The sequence below is a fragment of the Siphateles boraxobius genome, unplaced genomic scaffold (assembly GCF_051911475.1).
Source record: "Siphateles boraxobius isolate OS27281-9 unplaced genomic scaffold, OSU_SipBor_1 8, whole genome shotgun sequence".
Classification (NCBI taxonomy): domain Eukaryota; kingdom Metazoa; phylum Chordata; class Actinopteri; order Cypriniformes; family Leuciscidae; genus Siphateles; species Siphateles boraxobius.
In genome coordinates, this window is record NW_027509208.1 from 24,086,937 (window position 1) to 24,110,174 (window position 23,238).

Sequence of the window (23,238 nt, forward strand, 5' to 3'; positions counted from 1 at the left end):
GATAAAGCTGAAAGAACTTCTTTAGAAAAGAAAAAAATTAGATTTGAAATGAAGGAAATATTACAAATGAATTCAGGGCATGTAGGCTATAGAGCGATGTTTGTGTTTTTGAGTAAAACAGGGCTTATTAGAAGGATGTGAGTTTAGTTGTCTTAGAAAGTTGTATTTAATAATAATGATAATGTATGAATATTAATAATGATATTAGATATTTATGAAGTTATTTATTGATTTTATTTATTTATGTAGATATGTATTCACTTATTTATTTCAAGGGTAGTGAGAAAAGGCTATTGTGATTCACACTCCATATCAGAAGGTGGCGGTAATGCACACTTAAAAGTTGTTTGCCAACCGCCATTAAAAGAAAGAAGAAGAAGAAGTGAAAGTGCAGAAAGCGTTTATATTTTCTTCCTCGGCTGGTGATTAACTCGTGAAAACAGCATATAAAGAGACTTTCTGAACAGCATCGCCAATATGTCTGTCGCAAATGCGAAACAAACAATAATGAATCCAGTAAGATTTATTCTACTTATACTTTTTGCTTATATGGGTCACTATTTAGACGGATAAGTTAATTTAGACTTCAACTGTTTATCTGTCAATGAAAGCGTTAATTTTGGTATCTTGTTGACATAAGGTAGGACAAACTTGAGTCATTTTGTCTCATGTCCCAATTTCTGCATGTAGACGATTCCTTATGCTGGAACCATCCTGGGCGGACTTCAACCCGGAGAGATGGTGCTCATCCAGGGCAGTGTCCCCAGTGACTCCGACAGGTGAGAACCCAAACAACCTCGATATCCTTTCCGCCTTAAAGGGTTAGTTCACCCAAAGATGAAAATTATCCCATACTTTACTTACCCTGGAGCCATCCTAGGTGTATGACTTTCTTCCTTCAGCCAAACACAATCAGAGTTATATTAAAACATATCCTGGCTCTTTCAAGCTTTATAATGGGAGTGAATAGAGCCTGATATTTTGAAGCCCAAAAAAGCGCATCCATGATCCATCATAAAAGTAACCCATACGACTCCAGGGGTTTATAAAGTCCTTCTAAAGCGCAGTTTAGGGTAAGAGGTAACTCTTCCACCAGAACTAGGCGTGCATACGGCCGTTAAGCCAGTGATTGTAGTAAGGTTTAAACATGGATATTTTTCTTACAAAAACGCATGGCTTCGCTTCAGAAGGCCTTTATTAACCCCCTGGAGGCGTATGGATTACTTTTATGATGGATGGATGGATGCACTTTTTTGAGCTTCAAAATCTGTTTCAAAAGGCTTTCAAAAACTCAGATTGTGTTTGGCTGAAAGAAAAAACTCATATAAACCTAGGATGGCTTGAGGGTGAGTAAAATTACAGGATCATTTTTTAAATAAAAAATAATTTTGGGGTGAACTAAATAACCCTGTACATGTCACTGCAGTCCCTAGACAGGAAGTACGTGAGGTAGTACTGTAACAGTTGAGGTGGAAGGGGTCTTTCTAGTTATAAGCCAACTTCCTCTTTATATTGATTATGCTGACTTTACTCATGCAGGGAACTATTATCTCAGTAGAAGTAAGAGATGAAAGAAGCACCAAACTTTTTTACATGGCCATTTTTGGCCCTTAAAACATATTTCACACACTTTTACTGTCAACTAACTCTCACAGTGGAAATAAACATATCACTAGATTTATTTAATTTTTAAACGTATCTTTTTTTTCTGAAATTAAATGTCATTTCCAATCTTCTATCTCAAATAATTTTTTTGTGTTTGAAAACATTCTTTGATGAAAATGACATTTTGGTCATACTTTAGATTAGGGTCCAATTCTCAATATACTATTCAATATACAATAACTATTAACTAAAACTTTTGCCTCAATAAACTCCTAATCACTGCTTATTAATAGTTGTTAAGTTTAGGTATTGTGTAGGATTACTGGATGTAGAATATGGTCATGCAGAATTAGGGATTAATATGTACTTAAGTAATAATAAAACTAGTTAATAGTGAGAATTGGACCCTAAACTAAAGTGTTACCGAACTATCAAATATTGGCCAACTCTGTCTAATTTCATGGCTAGCATTTTATGTATCTTAATATCACAATCAATTGAAATTTTCGCATAATGTAATCTTAATTTTCCTCACGCATCACATGACGTATATCTTATCTCCATCATGATTATCATTTACACCATTGTCTCTTTGGTATCCAAGTAGAGTAATGTTTGAAAATTTTTTATTAGTGGTAAAATTGTTGGTCAAATAAAAAATGATGGTACAGTTGAGGAACAGTTTGAGGAATTAAAAAGTCTGGAAAGATTTATATAATTTTCACATAACGAAAGGAATACAGTTGAAATCTGTTGAAACACCCTGGTATATGTTCAAATCACATTTGAATTGTATCCACATCCAGTCCAAACAGTGAGAATCTGTAATCTGTCTTGCAGGTTTCAGGTTGACCTGACCTGCGGGAGCAGCGTGAAGCCTCGGGCAGATGTGGCTTTTCATTTCAATCCTCGCTTCAAGCGCTCTCCCTACATCGTCTGTAACACGCTGCAGAAGGAGAGCTGGGAAAAAGAGGAGATCCACTACCTGATGCCCTTCAGGCACGGCGCTGCCTTTGAGATCATCATACTCGTACAGAAAGATTTGTTCAAGGTTATAAACTTGCGTTTTATTACTTTGCCTCCTCTGTTCAGTGGCATCTATCTCTGGTGCCATATGATGTCAGCTTTAATCTCATTCTCTTGTTTGAAATAATACATTAGCTACTTTATATTAGCTGTATGTGTTAAAGGTGAAGTGGGTCATTCTTGGATGTTAAAGGTGCAGTAAGCGATAAAAAAAAAATATATATATATATATATATTTTTTTTGGTGTTGAAAGTGGATCAGACCGAGCGCCACTACACACTTGTCAGCAGTAGGGGGCATGTCCACTCATGACAGAGGAGGAGAGAGAGTGAGCAAGAGGGAGATTTGAAGAAAGACTATAGAAAGAGAGATGGCTGAGAGACATTACAAAAGAGAAAAGTCAGAGGAATATCATTGGAAAAAGAAGTTATGATCAGGCAAGAGCTTTTGGACCTGTGTTAATATTAGAAAAGCTTTCCAGCGCTGGAGAGACTGAAGCAGGAAGGCCTGAAAACGGACACCAAGGTTGAGTTGTTTCTACTCCATACATGAGTAACATTGGCTTTGCTGTGTTTCAGAGAACCAAGATATGCTGTTGTTGTAATCTGAGCTCTAGTAACAGGACAGTTTGTTGCTGCTGCTGGAGACTAACAGCCAACTCTTGCTTTTATGTACTCTTGTGGACTGTGTGTTCATTTTTTGTTCTCTCTTGTTGTTCATTTGTCATCTTCGCTTTAGCTATGATAAAGAGACATCTACTCTTGTTTTGTATGTCCGTTCATTTTGGGGGCGGAGCAATGAAGGGTTTGTTCATTTGGGTTGATTTCAGATATCAACTGTGTTTTTTCAGGAATCGCTTACTGCACTTATAAAATACTTTCTCCTAAATATGCAGCAGGTAAGCTGCCCTCCATAGTGTAAACACGTTGGCTCTGTGGATCAAAACATTAGACGTGTTTGAGATGCCAAACACCTTGAATGTAGACGAGTAGGCGGCTGCAGTCGGGGAGGAAACAAATTATCATGGTAACTTAGCAAAAGCAGATACTGCTTGTTCTTTGTTACAGATGAAATAAATGTATTTAAAATACTGCTGCTTTTGTACCTAATTCAATATTTCTAATATTTAAGTTCAAAGAGGTCAATGTTCTTCTGCCCTCAGCTTGTGTTTGCTTTTGCAGCGAGTTAAACAAAGGCTTAGTAAAAGTCGTAGACAGTTGTCAGGGTCAAACTTTCTTTACTGAAGCCCAATTTGTGAAACTGTAACACAAATGAACAATGATATCAAAAAAGTATATCTTACAATATTACATTCAGTTCACATAGATCAAAACAACATTTAAGATGCACATAAATCGCCTTTACATAACTTAGAAGATAGCTGTACTAAGAAGGATAAACAATCAAGCATCACAATTATGTGCCATGGGTTACATTTAACATATCACATGTAATTCGGTCTCAAACATGTCTATAACCTATCAGAATACATGTAATCATATTTTACCACTTAGATTAGTCTTTAAACTTACAGATTGTGCCTTTTTCAAGAGCGAAACAAGAAGGATGGACGTGGATGCATCTCTACACTCTGCACCATGAGCTCTAAAATCCAAAATGGCTGATATATTATTAAAGGCGACGTACTACTTAAAGTGACCACAAGGTGTCAGTATTAACAAAGTAAACTATAATATAACCAAGGCCAGAATACTCCCCGCCTGACATCAACAGATGTCACATCAGGCTTGTGGAACAGTAACAAAGTCGTCAACATTCAGATCGTTAAGTCACCTTAATTTGTGCCCTTTGAAACCAGAAGAACAACCTCAGTGACTGGTCTCAGGAAGAATCTTTGTTCACCTTTCTTTATGATTTTTACTTCAATCTTTCTGACTTTGCCATCCTCACTTGGGTAAGTTTTAGTTATGATACCAACTGGCCAGTCATTTCTTTTCTCCTGGGCATCTTTTAGAAGCACAACATCTCCATTCTGTAGGTTTGGCTTAGCTGTGCGCCACTTGCGACGTCCTTGAAGTCCACTCAAGTATTCATTCTTCCATCTTCCCCAGAAGACATTGGCTAAATACTGAACGCCACGCCACTGAGCTCTGCATAAATCGTGGTTTTCAAATTGGCCAGGTGGTACTGGTGGGGCTCCAACTTTCTGCGTGAGCAGCATTGCGGGTGTTAGTATCATTGGTTGTTCTGGATCAGTAGAGACTGTAGTTAAGGGACGAGCATTCACAATTGCACTCACTTCTGCCATGAACGTTATTAAAACTTCATGTGTAAGTCTTGCAGGGCTGTGTTGAAGGAGCATGGCATCGAGGATACGTCGGGCAACTCCAATCATACGCTCCCAGGATCCTGCCATATGTGAAGCGTGTGGAGGATTGAACTGCCAGCAGCATTGATTATCAGATAGGTAAGCTTGGATGTTTGTGTTGTGGCAACCTTGCTTGTCAATTTGTAGCTCTTTGCAGGCTCTCACAAAGTTGGTTCCACAATCAGACCTCAAGATCTTAGCGGGGCCTCTGATTGCAAAGAAACGCCGCAGGGAATTGATAAAACATGAGGCACTCATAGACTCAATCACTTCTAGGTGAATCGCCCGTGTAGTCATGCAAGTAAATATTACCACCCATCTTTTGGCTTCTGCCGTACATCCTCGTGTTTTCCTGACCGCGACTGGCCATGGACCGAAAACATCCAGCCCCACGAATGTGAATGGCGGGTCTATGTGTAATCTGTCGGCTGGTAAATCTGCCATGATCTGTTCCTCTTGTTTATCTCTCAATTTGCGACAGGTGACACAGTTGTAGATGGAGCTGCTGACTGATCTCTTACCTCCAACAATCCAGTAACCACCTGCCCTGATGGCACCTTCTGTGAGATGTCGGCCTTGGTGACATATCTTCTCATGAAAGTGTCGAATCAAAAGCTGAGTAACATGATGTTTACCAGGTATGAGAGCTGGATACAGTTCTTCAGATGGTAGTTGAGCTCTCCCCAACCGACCTCCTACTCTGAGAAACCCTGCTGAGTCAATGAATGGACAGAGTTTGCTGAGAGGACTTGACTTTTGGACAGACTGACCTTGTTCTAGGCGTTTAAAGTCATCTCTGTAGACTTCTCTCTGAACAGTTTGAATAATTGTAGCTTTTGCTTGCTTCAGCTGCTCTTCCTCCTTATGCTTGTTGCAAATGTGCCATCCGCGATAGACATCTCCTGACCCAGACTTGACACACTTGGCTATGTGTTGCAATCGTCCTATAGCCTTTAACAGGGAGCTCCATCTGGAGAATCGTTGGAACCTTTCACTCCCAAGGTTTCTTTGTGACAGGCTAGTCACACAGGTAATGCACTCAGGACGAAGCTCTACATCTGTTTCAGGACTGACGAGGGTGTAGGACCTTTTTTCAAGTTCATTTTGTCTTGTGTGTAGGAGGAATGGAGGCCCCGTAAGCCAATATGATGAAGTCAGTTGCTCTGAGGGGAATCCTCTGCTAGCAGCATCGGCTGGATTAAGATGAGTGGGCACAAAGTTCCACTGATGCGGTCCCGTAGAGTGTTTAATGCGTTGTACTCGATTGTGGACATAGACGTGAAAACGCCTGGTCTCATTGAAGATGTACCCTAGCACTACTTTAGAGTCAGTGTAGAATCTCACATCATCCAGTGTTGTGTCCAGCTGTTCTTGAAGCATCTCTGCTACTTCCACTGCTAGTACTGCCGCACATAACTCAAGTCGAGGGATTGTGACATCCGGCTTTGGAGCAAGTTTTGCTCTCCCAAAGAGGAAACCAACTTCACTGAGACCATCTGGGTTAGTAACTTTCAGGTAAGCTACTGTACCTACAGCTTTAGTGGAAGCATCACAAAACACGATGATCTCTTTCTTGAGTGCTCTAGACAATGAGGTGGAGGTATACATTCTTGAGATTTTTAGTCCTTGCAGATGTTTGAGGGAGTCTTTCCATTTTTGCCATCGCTCTTGTTTCTCTTTGGGTAGAATAACATCCCAATCATCTGCATCTCCAGAGATGTCTCTCAGGATGGAGCGACCCTCAATACTTACAGGTACTACAAATCCTAGAGGATCATACACGCTGTTGATGGTAGAAAGCACTCCTCGCTTAGTGTAAGGTTTGTCACTGATGGATACTTGAAATACAAATGTATCTGTTGACAAGTCCCAGCACAATCCTAAGCTTCGTTGGGTGGATGGTGAGTTTACACCAAGGTCGAGGCCCTGCAGCGTAGTTGCCAGATCCTCGTTCGGGGAAGCTCTCATGATGACAGGGCTGTTGGATGAGATCTTGTGTAGGCGGAGGTTGGATCGTGCTAGCATCTGTTGAGCTCTGCGCAGTACATCAATGGCCTCAGCTTCGGAACTGAATGATTTTAGCCCATCGTCCACATAAAAATGGCACTCGATGAAGAGCCTTGCATCACTGCCATACTCCAACTCTCCCTCTACAGCTGTTCTCTTGAGCCCGTATACAGCTACTGATGGGGAGGGGCAATTGCCAAAAACGTGGACCCTCATGCGGTACTCCACGATATCTCCATCAAGGTTGTGATCCTTAAACCACAAGAAGCGCAGGTAATCTCGATGTTCCTCTTTGACCAGAAAGCTGTGAAACATTTGCTCGATGTCTGCGATCACAGCATAGGAGTCAGATCTGAAGCGGATGACCACACCTATCAGGCTGTTGTTCAGGTCTGGGCCTTTAAGGAGAACTTGATTTAAGGATATGTTGTTGTATTGAGCACTTGAATCAAACACTATCCTGATCTTCCCTGGCTTTTGTGGGTGATAAATGCCAAAACATGGTAGATACCAACATTCCTTGTTGTCTTCAAGAGGGGGAGCAATCTCAGCATGTCTTTTTTTTAACATTGTCTCCAAGAATTCCACATAATGGTCTTTCATGTCCGTCTTCTTTTTCAGAGAACGACGAAGTGATAATAGACGACTGACAGCCTGGTCTCGGTTATTAGGCAAACGCTCTCTGGGACAGCGGAATGGGAGTGGAGCCACCCAACTGTTTGCTTTGTCTTTGGTAAATTCGTTGTCCATAATATCCAGGAAAGCCTCATCTTCTCCAGATAGTGCGAGCATGTTGTCTTCTTTGGTCTGTTTGAAGATATGCTTCCCAATGTCATGAGCTCGTTTTGTGCTCCTTATGAGTCTGTGTTCTTCACCTCTAAACCTTTCTTTAGAACAGATGTTGTTTTTGCAAGGTGTGAGAAAGCTGGGCCTGCCGTTCTCAAGCACACTAGTTTTGAAAGTGCTCACCGTGGGTTTGTGAGCTCCACCGAGGCACACATCTCCTACAATCACCCATCCCAAGTCGAGGAGTTGGGCATATGGAGCATTGTGAGGACCATTGCGCTGTTTCCGGACCTTGTGCGCACGTATAAGATCTCTCCCTATAAGAATGAGAATGTCAGCTGCGGGATCCAGTGGAGGTATCTGAGAGGCAATGGCTTGAAGATGAGGATGGTAAGCAGCGGCTTCAGGAGTGGGAATCTCCATTCTGTTATCAGGGATCGAATTACACTCTATGAGTGTTGGAAGCCTCATTGATACTTTCCCATCCAAGGATTCAACCACAAAGTCTTTTGCTCTCCTCCCACTAGTATCAACTGTGCCTGAGCATGTTCTCATTGTGTAAGGGAAGACTTCACCTTGAACATTGAATGTACGAAAGAAGGCTGGCCTCGCTAAAGAGAGGTTACTCTGATCATCCAACATTATGTACATACGCTTCTTTTCTTCAGAACAACCGTCAGGGTAAACATTGACTAGGCAAATTTTTGAGCATGACTTTCCTTGTAACCCTGCTCCACATATTTCTGTGCAGATGGACGTGGTCACTGTGGAGCTTGGTTCCTCTTGCTCCCCGCCTTGAGCCTCTGTTGGTGTGGCGGGTCCCTTTTGGAGCCATGGAGCTGGACCATCATGAAGAGCAGAGACATGGTCATGGCTATTGCATTCTGAACAATGGATAGTCACCCTGCAGTCTTTGGCCCTGTGGTCTGAAGAAACACAGCACTTGTAGCAGATAGAGTTCTCTTTAATAAACCTCTTCCTTTCAGCTAAAGACTTCATTCTGAAACCTCTGCATTTCAATAGTGAATGGTTCCTTTTGTGGAGGGGACAGTGTCTTGTCAGGTCAGCTGAACTGGTGTTGGAACTTAGAGACAAGTTTGATTCAACCTCTGTTTTGCTGGAAAAGATAGAAGGTCTGAATCTTGACTGCTTCATTTGGATTGTTTCAGCTTTAAGAGGCAATGTGTTAGAAGATTGAAAAGAGAAGCTGGGATCTGTTCTCATTTCAGCGTTTTCATTGACGAACTCAACAAAGTATGAAAAAGGTGGATAATGAAGAAGATATTGTTTTTTGTACTTTGTTCTCTTAACTACCCATGCTTCCTGAAGATTGTGAGGCAATTTTTCGACGATAGAGTTTATTCCCTTTGATGTGTCAAGGAATCCAAGACCAGTTAGATTGCCTTCCTCTTTTACTGCTTGCACTTCCAGGAGCAGATCTGCGAGTGCTTGCAGCTGATTGAAGTCTTTGTGAGAAATCTTAGTGAAACTCTCTAAACGTTTGAATAAAGATGCTTCGATTACCTCTGGGGAACCGTATTTTCTGTCTAAACGTTGCCATAAATGTCTAAGGCCAGCTTCAGGATCATGTGCATGGGCCGCTCTTATTCTCAGAGCATGCCGGAGGGATTCACCTTCAAGCCACTTAGTAAGCAAATCGATCTCTTCATTGCCTTTTAGATTTAGAACATTAATGGCATTCAGAAACGCTTTTTTCCAGGGTATGTAATTCTCTGGCTTGTTGTCAAATACTTTGAAGCTGCAAGTGAGAATATCACGGCGTGCAAGAAACACTGCAAGATCAGACACCTCGCTGGATCGAGGTACTGGAGCACTTGGCGAGCAGGTGTTTCTCACATGAGAGGGAAAGCAATTTGGCTGCCTTGTATGCTGATACCCCATTTGGTCATGTCTGCTTGCTGCATTTACAGCGTTAGGAGTAGACTGGCTGATTCCAGGAATGTCTTTGTGATCTGCACTTGCTTGATCATTCTCTTTCTTCATACTCTTGTTCTGAGAAAAGTGTATCCTAATGTATTCTTCTGTGCGTTCAGCAGCTAAAGAACTACCCCTTTCAGTTTCGTCGTTTGAAGAGATTGCGGCAGATTCCAACACCCTTGCTGCTGCGAGGGCTGCTTCAGCTTCTCCCTCCTCTTTCAGAGCATTCAGCGTTGCTTCAATCCTAGCCTTTTCGATCTCCATATCTATCTGGCGCTTTGCAAACTCAGCTCTTGTGCGTGCGGCCTCTGCCTTAGCGCGTGCTTCAGCTGCAGCTTGGCTTGCATTAGATTTATGAGAGCGACGTGAGGATGAAGTGTTGCTGGCTGAAGATTTAGCCTCTGACATGGTTTCAAGCTTGGAAGCTTGGCTGTGTTTCGACGAGTGGGACATTTTGGTTCTTTCAGCAGATAGAGCGCATGTAGTCCAGTATTAAGCTCTCAATGTGAAGTCAATCTTTTCTCTCTTCTGCCCTCAGCTTGTGTTTGCTTATGCAGCGAGTTAAACAAAGGCTTAGTAAAAGTCGTAGACAGTTGTCAGGGTCAAACTTTCTTTACTGAAGCCCAATTTGTGAAACTGTAACACAAATGAACAATGATATCAAAAAAGTATATCTTACAATATTACATTCAGTTCACATAGATCAAAACAACATTTACGATGCACATAAATCGCCTTTACATAACTTAGAAGATAGCTGTACTAAGAAGGATAAACAATCAAGCATCACAATTATGTGCCATGGGTTACATTTAACATATCACATGTAAATCGGTCTCAAACATGTCTATAACAGTATGTATCAGAATACATGTAATCATATTTTACCACTTAGATTAGTCTTTAAACTTACAGATTGTGCCTTTTTCAAGAGCGAAACAAGAAGGATGGACGTGGATGCATCTCTACACTCTGCACCATGAGCTCTAAAATCCAAAATGGCTGATATATTATTAAAGGCGACGTACTATTTAAAGTGACCACAAGGTGTCAGTATTAACAAAGTAAACTATAATATAACCAAGGCCAGAATAAATGTAGTTTAAAGGAATAGTTCACTTAAATTAAATTCTATCAAAAAAATGTTTTACCCTCAAGTTGTTCCAAACCTGTATGAATCTCTTTTTCTTCTGCTGAACACAAAAGAAGATATTTTGAAGACTGTTGGTAACTAGACAGTTGATGGACACCATTGACTTCCATAGGGAAAAAAATACTATGGAAGTCAATAGGGTCCATCAACTGTTTGTTTTCCGAGCGAATTTTCATTTTTAAAATCTGTGTCTTGTCCATCTTTTCAGTCAAATTAAGACATGATTTCAGAAATATGATTAAAATCTCATCTTTGTAAAATGATGTGGTAATTAAAGGAGATGGGGCAATTTAAATTCAATGTATTTACAATAACTCGCAAATCTGTTTCGTTTCAGGGTTAGGCATAATTGGTATTGGAGGTAATAAGAGATGGATGGAAAAACTATATTTCATATATTTTGTGAGCAAATGAAAAGTTTATTTAGGAACGTTTTTGGGAGAACACAAAAGGTTTGCTAACTTTCTCGAGGGAATGCAAAGTTTTTACAAGCAAACATTAAACACTTTTACAAGCAAACACTCTCATATTGTGTCCGTCACTGTCCTTTTTGAGGAGCTATATATAATTCTATAGAGGTTTGTGGCGAACAGGACGGCCGAGGGACGTGAGAGAACCGAGCGAGGCCGGTGGTGCGATTGCTAATGAGCAACACCTGTGAAGCACACCGGTCTCGCATCTCTCACGGAGGATCGGAAGCATAAAGGAGGAGCGACGACGTTGATGATCAAGAGAGGAACAGGCCTGTATTTTAGTTGAGTTTTGTTTTTTGTATTTGTGCTTTATTTTAGCCAGCAGTCGTCCGCGAGGGGCTGTTGGCCGTTATGTTTATTTTAGGTAAGCCAGCAGTCGTCCGCGAGGGGCTGCTGGCGGTATTTTAGTTCGGTTTGTTTTATTTTAATAAAGTTTATTTGAATGTTCGCCGGTTCCCGCCTCCTTGTTCCCTGAACATTGCTACAAGGTTGTACTTTATTCTCACACATTAAATATAAAAGTAGAGTTAATGGACTATAATTTTTAAGATAAGATAGGCTAAGTATTTCTAAGCCAATGAGAGCTGTGATGTCAGCAAGTCATTTCCCATCGTGTTTTTAATTGCTTTCAGTTGATGGCACTCTCAAACATGAGTTTGTTTGTTCTTCATTAGAAGAGGAAGTGCTCTGGAAAAAAGCTTTGTGATTTCACAAATGACTTTTTAGCTTTTAAAATAAGCATATAGTTTGTTTATTCTCTTCCAGGTGGCGGTAAATGGCTCTCATCTGCTGGAGTACAGGCACAGGTTAGAGCTCAAGAAGGTGGACACGCTGGCCGTATCAGGGAAGGTTCAGATTCACGCCATTGGGTTCATTCCCAGTTCAGTGAGTAAGGTAACATGCTTTTTCTTTTTATTAGAATTCCAAACATTTATCGAACATTTTTGCATTTGCAATAGAGTAACCTGAAAACTGGCAGATAGTGGGATTGACAGATACTGTTTATTCACAAATACAGTCAATATAGTATAGTTATATGTAAAGAATAGTATTAGATCAATTGTATGTAGACTGTAGATCAGAGGCACATGATGCACATTCTGTTTATTTGATCAGCACATTTACTGTTTATGATGTGGTTGGCAGTGCATTTTTGTATGGAAACATGATGTGATATTTTTTTCAGAACCCCATCACACCTACAAACTTCGCTGTGAGCAAAAGATCACTGCCTTATGTAAGTGACTACGCTGATGTTGTTTTTTTTTTGGGGGGGGGGGGGGGGGGGTCTATATACAGGTCCTTCTAAAAAAATTGCATATTGTGATAAAGTTAATTATTTTCCATAATGTAATGATAAAAATTAAACTTTCATATATTTTAGATTCATTGCACACCAACTGAAATATTTCAGGTATTTTATTGTTTTAATACTGATGATTTTGGCATACAGCTCATGAAAACCCAAAATTCCTATCTCAAAAAATGAGCATATTTCATCCGACCAATAAAAGTGTTTTTAATACAAAAAAAGTCAACCGTCAAATAATTATGTTCAGTTATGCACTCAATACTTGGTCGGGAATCCTTTTGCAGAAATGACTGCTTCGATGCGGCGTGGCATGGAGGCAATCAGCCTGTGGCACTGCTGAGGCGTTATGGAGGCCCAGGATGCTTCGATACCGGCCTTAAGCTCATCCAGAGTGTTGGGTCTTGCGTCTCTCAACTTTCTCTTCACAATATCCCATAGATTCTCTATGGGGTTCAGGTCAGGAGAATTGGCAGGGCAATTGAGCACAGTAATACCATGGTCAGTAAACCATTTACCAGTGGTTTTGGCACTGTAAGCAGGTGCCAGGTCGTGCTGAAAAATTAAATCTTCATCTCCATAAAGCTTTTCAGCAGATGGAAGCATGAAGTGCTCCAAAATCTCCTGATAGCTAGCTGCATTGACCCTGCCCTTGATAAAACACAGTGGACCAACACCAGCAGCTGACATGGCACCCCAGACCATCACTGACTGTGGGTACTTGACACTGGACTTCAGGCATTTTGGCATTTCCTTCCCAGTCTTCCTCCAGACTCTGGCACCTTGATTTCCGAATGACATGCAAAATTTGCTTTCATCCAAAAAAAGTACTTTGGACCACGGAGCAACAGTCCAGTGCTGCTTCTCTGTGGGAATGCGGCACCTGTAGCCCATTTCCTGCACACGCCTGTGCACAATGGCTCTGGATGTTTCTACTCCAGACTCAGTCCACTGCTTCCGCAGGTCCCCCAAGGTCTGGAATCGGTCCTTCTCCACAATCTTCCTCAGGGTCCGGTCACCTCTACTCGTTGTGCAATGTTTTTTGCCACACTTTTTCCTTCCCACAGACTTCCCACTGAGGTGCCTTGATACAGCACTCTGGGAACAGGCTATTTGTTCATTCAGCCTAATTTCATTCTGTGTCTTACCCTCTTGCTTGAGGGTGTCAATGATGGCCTTCTGGACAGCAGTCAGGTCGGCAGTCTTACCCATGATTGCGGTTTTGAGTAATGAAACAGGCTGGGAGTTTTTAAAAGCCTCAGGAATCTTTTGCAGGTGTTTAGGGTTAATTAGTTGATTCAGATGATTAGGTTAATAGCTCGTTTAAAGACCCTTTTCATGATATGCAAATTTTTGAGAGGAATTTTGGGTTTTAATGAGCTGTATGCCAAAATCATCAGTATTAAAACAATAAAAGACCTGAAATATTTCAGTTGGTGTGCAATGAATCTAAAATATATGAAAGTTTAATTTTTATCATTACATTATGGAAAATCATGAACTTTATCACAATATGCTCATTTTTTGAGAAGGACTTGTATATGCACACTACTGTTCAAAAGTTTGGGATTAGTAAGATTTTAGTAATGTTTTTGGAAGTCCCTTCATGATCAACAAGGCTGCATTTATTTGGTCAAAGACAGTAAAAACACTAACATTGCGAAATATTATAATTTAAAACAACTGTTTTCTCTTTTAATATGTTTTATAATGTAATTTATTCCTGTGATGCTAAGCTGAGGTTTTTTTTAGCATCATTACTCCAGTCTTCAGTGTCACATGATCCTTCAGAAATCATTCTGACATACTGATTTGAGCTCAAGAAACATTTGTTGTTATTATCAGTGTTGAATAAAGTGAAGTTTGTGGAAACAAAAACACACTGGTTAATGAACAGTTCAAAAGAGCAGCATTTATTTGAAGTAAAAAATGGCAACATTTTGATTAATTTAATGTGTCCTTGCTGAATAAATGTATTGATTTCTTTCAAAACAGATAAATATTAATGACCCCAAACTTTTGTACAGTAGCGTGTGAATACATGTGTTATGTGTTGGTGTGTATCTCTATTTTGCAGTCAAATAGATAGTTCAGCTGAAGCTGTTTAATCATATTATTTCCCTCCTCTTTCATCCAATAGTCAGTCATGTCGGAGTCAGGTGACATGGTGAGTACATGTCAGGCTGAATAATTTCCTAAAGGGCAAACATGAAATTGTTTTTACATGTGACAGCAGTTTTATGTGGCAGCATTACTTTTGACTACAGATCAAACTGGATAACCCGATTTCAGAATGATTGAAATCAAATTGAGGTGGGTGCCTCACAGTCTGGACAGAAACCAGGACAGTGGCATTATTTGGTCACTTTGACCCCAAAATCAGGCAAGCACCTTACTGATCAGGAACTTTTAGGAAGACTACAACCTCAAGAAATGGTGTATAGTGTCTTATTGTTAATGGTGTTTGCTTAGTCAAGCATCACTATAACTGTTGCTCATTGTTGGGAGTCATACTTAAAGGGATAGTTCACTCAAAATTAAATTTTGTCATTTACTCCCATTCAAGCCTCATGCACACCGGGACGATTATCGCGCACGCTTATCGCCAACGTTTTTCGAGACTTTTTCGACGAGTCTTTGTGTATATACCCAAGCGATTTTCACTGCCGGTGCGCAGAGTAAACGTGCAAATTCACTCCCTGACAGTAGATGGCGCTTATTGAAATACAGAAATACCCCGGTACACAAGGCTTCTGACGCTTGCTTGTCACACAGAAGGAGAGAGCCAGTATTTATGTGCTTGCCAAAACTATTTGTTAGTTTTTGCTAACTGGCGTTTGGCGTTTGTCATAAAGTTCTTGGTGTTCAGACACCAAAGAGACCAGCAGCTCTACATTCATCTTGCCTAGTTGCATCTTTTTCTTTGTCTACTTACTTCCTTTTCGTCGTCTTCTATCAATCTGTGCTCGGCAAGACCGTTTTGTGCTTGAGCTCCAGGCACTTGAACAAAAGCAAAAATCTCATTGGCGCTCGTTTAGTCACGAGGTGTTAACCCTCAGCGATAAGCACTCGCGATAATCGTCCACGAGGCTTAATGTTGTTCTTGTATGAGGTTCTTTCTTCCGTGGAACATACAATAAGATATTTTGTGTTTTTTTTTAATCCATATAGCAGAAGTCAATGGTAACCAGACTGCTTGGTTACCCATATTCTTCAAAATGTCTTCTTTTGTGTTTCACGGAAGAAAAAATTCATACAGGTTTGGAACAACATTTGGGTGAGTAAATTATGACATTGTTTTCATTTTTGGTTGAATTATCCCTTTAACAAACCACCTAAGAAGAAACTTTAGCCCGCACTTCAATGACGCCTAACAATTTTCAATTTAAATGGATAGTTCACCCAAAAATAAAAAAATTCTTTCATCATTTTCTCAACCTTAAGTTGTTACAAACCTGTATGAGTTTCTTTCTTCTACTGAACACTAAATAATATATTTTGAAGAAAGTTTGTAACCAAACAGTTGATGGACCCCATTCACTTTCATAGTATGGAATAAAAATACTGTGAAAGTCAATGGTGCCCCACATCCGACGTTCTTCAAAATATCTTCTATTTTGTTCAGCAGAACAGAGAAACTCATACAGGTTTGGAACAACTTGAGGTTGAGAAAATGATGAAAGAATTTTTGGGTGAACTATCTCTTAAACAAGAAGTAATCAGACTTACAATTTTCTCCTAGCAAATGATGACATGGACAAATATAATCCCTTAAATTTATACCATGACCTAACCTAACCAGATGTGATTTGATAATCTAAGATTTGTTCTAACCAACCATGATGAAGGAGATGACATTGTCAATGGCTTGGTTTCTGTTCCTACAGCGTAGCTTAGGGATCAACCGTCAGAAAACTCTAACAACCAGCTAACAATGCCCTGGGAACCACCTATAACACCCTAACAGATGCCTTAGCAACCATACAGTATAGCAATGCACTTGGACCATCTTAAGGCAGAGATCTTCAGCCTTGCTTCTGGAGACCCACTGACTGTCCTGTAAAGTTTATATCCAACCTGCTTCCACACACCTGCATGTGATTTTCAGGCATTCCTGGTGGCGCTGTAAGGCTTTAAGCCTTCAAGGTAATACTGCGGACACCAGGAAAGGAGGCCAGAGGCTTTTCTTTCTTCAATGGATGTCATTGGAGGAAAGGCTTCAGTATGCTGAATAAACCGCTTTTGTGGGAACACAACTCGATGGGTAGCTGGCTGAGCAAGTTCAGCATCACTGAAGATTAAACATTAAAACTCATGCAACCTAGCACAATGGCTAATTAGCAATTAGCTTTACTAGCGATTAGCAAGCTAATAATATAATTCTCATTCATGAATATGAGTGCATTCATGAATATGAGTGAATATTTTTTAAAATGTTTAATCTTCTGTGATGGTGAACTTGCTCAGCCAGCTAACATCGCGTTGTGTGTGTCATCTTACCCAAACATTGGAGTGTCCATGCTAAACTAAGGAAGAGGCGGCATTTATCTAGATGAACCAAACAAGGGTGTAATGATTCAGTTCGTCTCCCAAGACAAGACGATGCTCACCCGACTGGCCAATTGGAACATGGCCCCACCCATGACAATTTTTACAGCGAATGCAAAATCCTGACACGAGAGCAAGAAATTGCATCGAGAGCAAAGAAAAGCGTTTTGAGAGAAACACTTTTTTTCTCTCAGATCATTTATTTTCTCGCATGTAACAATTCTAGCTCCATAATAGGCCAATCTTCATCATGTTCTCCATTTAAATATTCATTTTGGATTTATCTATTTTTTGAGTTTTATAAGTGGAGTCACAGACAATTTTCATTTCCACAAACAGTGACTGACTTTTGCACAACTCTGAACGTATGTGATTTGGTTTTTAAGGCACACACGTTATGCTTTCTACAATGGTAGAGCCTGGGACCCTCGTATCTCCCAATAATATGGCATGGTTGCAAAAGCGTCTGAAATCACATACTCTCTTGTCAAGTCAAATTTATTTATATAGTGCTTTTTACAATACAGATTGTTTCAAAGCAGCTTTATAGAGATAACAGGAAAATAATGCCAAAATGTTTGTTTCCAGAAGAAAATAGCGTCACAGTCCGGCTTAAGTAAGTTCAGGGATGTTTAATTTTTGTTTTAAAAGAAGTTAAGTTCATTTATTTATATATATATATATATATATATATATATATATATATATATATATATATATATATATATATATATATATATATATAGCCGCTTTGGAGTAAACCGTGATGTCATCGTCCAGCTGAGTTCAGTTCTTGTATAATAGTGTCAATGCAGGTAGATCAATATTACTGTTGAATATTAAATTAAATATTAAATTAAATGTCCCCAAGCAAGCAAGCCAATGGCAACAAAGATAAAAAAGGCGACAGTGGCAAGGAACCAAAACTCCATCGGTGACAGAATGGAGAAAAAACCTTGGGAGAACCCAGGATCAGTCAGGGGGCCAGTTCTCCTCTGGCCAACGAACGAACTGTGTACGATTATGATTCAGGCAGCATTACAGGTCAGAAATCAGATTGGTTTGGAACAATCAGAATATTATCCATTTCCGTTATTATCTGGTTGAAGAGACTATTAAACAAGTATGTTCTATATATGAATGTAATCTGGACGTACTACATTTGCCATGTTGTCATTATTGACCTTCCAGCATCAGTTGCATCAGTCGCTTCACTGCCTTTGACTAATCCTCTCTCGTGGCCTCATGGGATAGTAAAGTGTCCATCGAATGCGCACTTCAGAATCCTGCAAGAAGTAGCAGGTCATCTTATGAGTACTGTGAATTCAGACATACTACTTTTGTCATATACTGTTTTTTGCCTACTATATGGGAAGTATGTGATTTAAGTTGCAGCCCATCTCTGTCCTACAGAACTAGATTAGCTGCTTCAGGTGTGTTTGGTTAGGGTTGGAGCTAAACTCTGCAGGACAGCGGGTCTCCAGGAGCAAGGTTGAAGACCCCTGCCTTAAGGGTTGAATACACTACACAAATTTTGCAGGGATTTTTTCCCCGTTTGCATTCTAGACCATAGCTAGTTGCTAAAAGTCAGAGCCAGTTGTAACCGATTTCACATGAAATCGTGTAGCGTATTATACCTTCAACATGTTTAATATTTTGAGCAGATTTTCTCATGTTGTTTTTGTTTGTCATGCACCTTCTGGCAACGAGGCCACGTTCTGCGTTAGTTTGTTGTTGTTGGAACGACTTAAAAAGTCTTGTAGTGTGTGTGATCCTCAGTTGTTTAGTGCATGATGCCCAGATTTGTGCATGATGTCTACAACGGCCTACAATTGGGATCTGTTTCGATTTTAAAAGTCGTGTAGTGTATTCCAGCCTTAAGTCTCTGGTAATAATAGCTGTGATTTATTGTTGTGGTTGGTGGACACAATAAAATCCAGTGTGGTTTTGGGTTGGGTAAATTGCACTGTCTTTGTCCTGCTGAATCTGAAACCATTGTCAGATGTGTTTCTTTTTCACTCCAGAGTCTTCCTTTTAGGAGCAAACTTGCAAAAGGATTGCGTCCAGGAGATTCCATTATGGTAAAAGGGCAGATCACTGATTCCCCACAGAGGTATGAGAAGAAACCAACCAGCAGCAATACCACTGAAATATTATAGATATAATATATAATTAATGCTTTTTGTCATTTTTAACCCATTTCTCATTAAATTATGTATTGATGTCTTCTATATCTTTCTTTATCCCCATAGTTTCTCAGTAAACTTACGCATCAGTAACTCAGAGGACATTGCTTTTCACTTAAACCCTCGTTTCAAAACTGGATCCTTTGTTCGAAACTCTTTCCTGTGGGGTTGTTGGGGGTCCGAGGAACGCTCCCTCTCCAGCTTTCCCTTCTCACCTGGTCAATACTTTGAGGTATTTCTTGTCATTAATGGTGTGTTCACACTAGTAGTTCAGTTCTCTTGGTTCTTTTGGTCCAGACCAAAAAAAAGAAAATGAAACATTTAGTCCTGGTTCATGGCGTTCACGCTGTCATTTTTAACAGCAAACCTAAAGATATAAAACAAAACAAAAAAATGTCTTTTATATGACGATAAAAAACAGGTATGCTTGAGCTTTCTGTCCTTTTTAGGGTCGCATCTCATGACATCACTTTCTGTTTTTGGTTCATTTAGATGTCTTTGGTCCATGTTACGTTCATATTTAAGTCAAACAGCACCAGAGTTCATTCGGAAGTGGACCTAAACTCATCTTTTCAGTGGTCTCGGTCGGCTTGTTTGGTGCACACTAAGTTGGCACTAAGGATGGCAGTGTTCACACTTATTCAAATGAACCGCACTAACAGAGCGATCGCACCAGAGTCCAAAACTGCCAAGTGTGAACACACCCTAAATGAGAGCATTTCCTGAAGTTTAAAGTCATCATGACATCTAAATAATGCACATTACTGGTTCATTAAATTCACATTACCCCAAAGAAAAAAAATGCTCGTCTTTGTAACCTTGTCATTATGTAATAACTTTCTCTGTCTCGATATGACTTTTTTTTGTAGTTGTTGGCTAACATCACATTAATTGCCAAATAGCCAAATTAGGCATTTTTTTATTACTAATATTATCAGTAATTTAATTCTAATTAGTTAATGGTAATGCATGTTACAGCAATGTACTTCCTGTCATGCTATAAAATTGTGGGTTTAACTATTTTAAGGAATTGTTACATTTCTAGTAATTAAAATGAGTTAATAATAAAACCTTGAGCAATAAGTTAATTATTATAATTCAGATTTTAATTGGAATGATATATCAATTCAGTACATTATGTGAAAAGTAAGACTGCGAGTCATTATTTTATGTGGAAGCACACAAACATAGCTTTATTTGATGCTAGATTAATTGTACATTAGTTTATTTAACTTCTCTGTGCTCACGATGAGAAAACATGGAATGTGTGCCTCATTGGATGCTTTACAAAATAGAGCCTTTTGTTTCACTTTGAAATGTCACATTACGGAAATAAAATGGCTTATGAATGCCCTTTTATGTTGGCTTTAAAGTATGGTGACTTGTTTTTAGTGTATATCTGTGAACCTGTGGAGGTCATAATTTTGTTCGAAATATCATCAGTTTCATCTTATCCATTGTAGATTTGTATTTTTGAATAGTATCTGCTCTTTGAACTCTTGACTTCTCCCTCATGCCCTTCCATGGCAGATGATCCTCCTGTGTGAAGCTCAGGAATTTAAAGTGGCAGTAAACGGGTTCCACCAGCTGAGTTACAAGCACCGTGTGCAGGATCTGAATTGTGTGGATGTGCTAGAGATTATGGGAGATCTAGAGCTCAAGGATGTCAAGATGTGGTGAGCAGCTCCAGCCTGAAGACCATTCCCATGTTTTCTCCAACCAAGTATATTTAATCAACCTGTGACTCCTGTGGCTATGCTAATCTCAACTATTATCTACCTTGTTCAAGTTGTAATATGAAAGTGGACTAGTATGCTAGACCTGGAGTTTTGTCTGTTTACATTTTTATGTCACTATCTCTATGTGGTTGATTTGGTTTGATCTGTCTAAAAACAATTCTACTCCTCAACCACTTTATCTAACTATTAACACATTTACACTGAGCTGCACGATATATCGTTTTAGCATCATTTACACTGAGCTGCACGATATATCGTTTTAGCATCATTTACACTGAGCTGCACGATATATCGTTTTAGCATCAATATTCCGTGACATGGTTGTAATAGTCAAAAAAGGTTGTAGACCACGGACATAACAGATGGATGGAAAAAACTCCCATCTGGCAGGATATTAATGGTTGTGCGACAGTAACTGTACTGTCTGTCTGTTTATTTGTTTCAGAATCAAACAATTCCAAACTAATCAAACAGAATCAAACAATTCCAAACTAATTCCAGGCATTTGCAATTACAGATTTAAAGGGTAGACAAACATACCCATCCTGATCCAACCATAAACCTTTTCAAATCATGAGTATAATATTTGAAGTTGAGTTTCTTAAAACATTTCATTTTCCATCAGAGAAGCAGATGATTAGCTAATGAAGCCTGCATTAATGCTTTGGCATGATAGCCTTAAAGGATTATCAAATCAATAATCACTTTCGCCTTTAAGTTCCAGAAACTAAAGATAATTAAATCCTTTTTTTTTTTCGATTTTATTTTATAGTTTTTGAGATCTATGCAATATTCAAATGACCTACGATTGCTTTTTGTTACTAATAGTTTTAAGAATTGTCTGGTAATTTGTGGTGTATTATAAAATATATAAATATCATTTGTTTTTGTTTTTTCCTTTGAGATGTGTTGATCAATGTATTAGAAATAAGCAATATAATAAAAATATAATATATACCTTTTACAATGTCTAGTAGTTACAGTTGTGTTTTGTGATGTTTTTCGTGATGTGATTTAGGAATCTCAGTAGACAGCATTAACCCTGTAAAGCCTGATATGAAATAAGAATCAGAAAAATCTCTTGTTTTAAATACTTCATGTAATTGAAAAAATTAAGTTATGGGAACTTGAAAATTCCACATAATTTTTTTTTAAATTACACATGGTTTATTTACTTAATTTTAAGGGAACGGGTTTCTTCACTTTTTTTAAGTTGTCAACTGAACAATTTACATTTTTCAATCAAGGCAATATCAGCAATGGTGCTGGAGAATCTCTTCAGGCTGGTCAAGAAGCAGCATCTGTTGTCTGTCGTCTCTGATATGTAAAGATAAATTAGTGACCTCCCCAACTGAACTCATTCAGCCTTTCAACGTCCCCTTTAAAAAGGCCTGTTTTATGCGTTCTCTCCTCTTGTCTGGGTCACCTTTCTTCCACAGCAACATACTTAACACATAATAGTAATGAAGTTGCTGTAATACAGGTTTTCTTCTCTGCTTTGAGCATACACAAGTCATATGTAGAGCGGACTAATCCCTTTTGACCTTAAAGTCCCCCTGTAATCAATAAATTAAACTGCAAGTTCCCTATCCCTTAAACTCATCTTTGATCACCAAAAGGACTTTTCTTTTAATTCATGCCTTAAAATAACTTGAATCTAACTCTAAACCCTTGCCTCATTAAGTATAAGCTGTTCTATGAATATGCAAAGAGCCCCACCTCCACTCACTCAGTCTTAAAGCATATTAAACACACCAAAGATAAAAACAACATTAAAAGCTTGATTTTCACCACAGGGGGACTTTAAATTTAACTCTATACAGCCTCTTCTGCACACACATAAATCCACAACGCTCTCCAGCAAAACACAAAACAACCTTTTTAAAGGTGAATACTTTAACACTTCATACAAATGTTATATTCATTGTATTATGAATAAAATACCTATGTAACAGGTATATCATTGCCCATATAAGGCCTTTCCAGGAAATAAACAAAACAATAAACTATAATCATAATGTTAGCTAAATATGTCAAACAATTGTATTCTTACGCAAATTACACAACGTATATATAATATATAGTAGTTTTTTTTGTAAAGATAAATTAGATCATATTTGATACATCAAGCTTTTATG

General features: G+C 39.1%; 1 protein-coding gene across 2 annotated transcripts; it reads left to right on the top strand.

Moving 5' to 3' along the window:
• Positions 1 to 352: 352 nt before the first annotated feature.
• On the top strand, positions 353 to 22,067 carry lgals8a (galectin 8a). Of its 2 annotated transcripts, XM_077220867.1 has the most exons (9): positions 353 to 516; positions 691 to 779; positions 2,446 to 2,656; positions 12,084 to 12,212; positions 12,505 to 12,555; positions 14,768 to 14,794; positions 19,200 to 19,288; positions 19,428 to 19,593; positions 20,892 to 22,067. In XM_077220867.1, the coding sequence occupies exons 1-9, from the start codon at positions 478 to 480 to the stop codon at positions 21,039 to 21,041; spliced, it is 951 nt and encodes a 316-aa protein (XP_077076982.1). In that variant the 5' UTR covers positions 353 to 477; the 3' UTR covers positions 21,042 to 22,067. The 2 variants fall into 2 exon arrangements, with proteins under 2 accessions (XP_077076982.1, XP_077076983.1); XM_077220868.1 differs by lacking the exon at positions 14,768 to 14,794 and having other exon boundaries at positions 366 to 516.
• Positions 22,068 to 23,238: the final 1,171 nt, after the last annotated feature.

What these genes read in the sequence shown, in the direction of transcription:
- lgals8a (XM_077220867.1), top strand. Translation starts at nt 478, where the DNA reads ATGTCTGTCGCAAATGCGAAACAAACAATAATGAATCCA. An exon ending in TACAGAAAGATTTGTTCAAG is followed by an intron (nt 2,657 to 12,083) that starts GTTATAAACTTG and finishes ATTCTCTTCCAG; the next exon opens with GTGGCGGTAAATGGCTCTCA. An exon ending in TGTCGGAGTCAGGTGACATG is followed by an intron (nt 14,795 to 19,199) that starts GTGAGTACATGT and finishes TTTTCACTCCAG; the next exon opens with AGTCTTCCTTTTAGGAGCAA.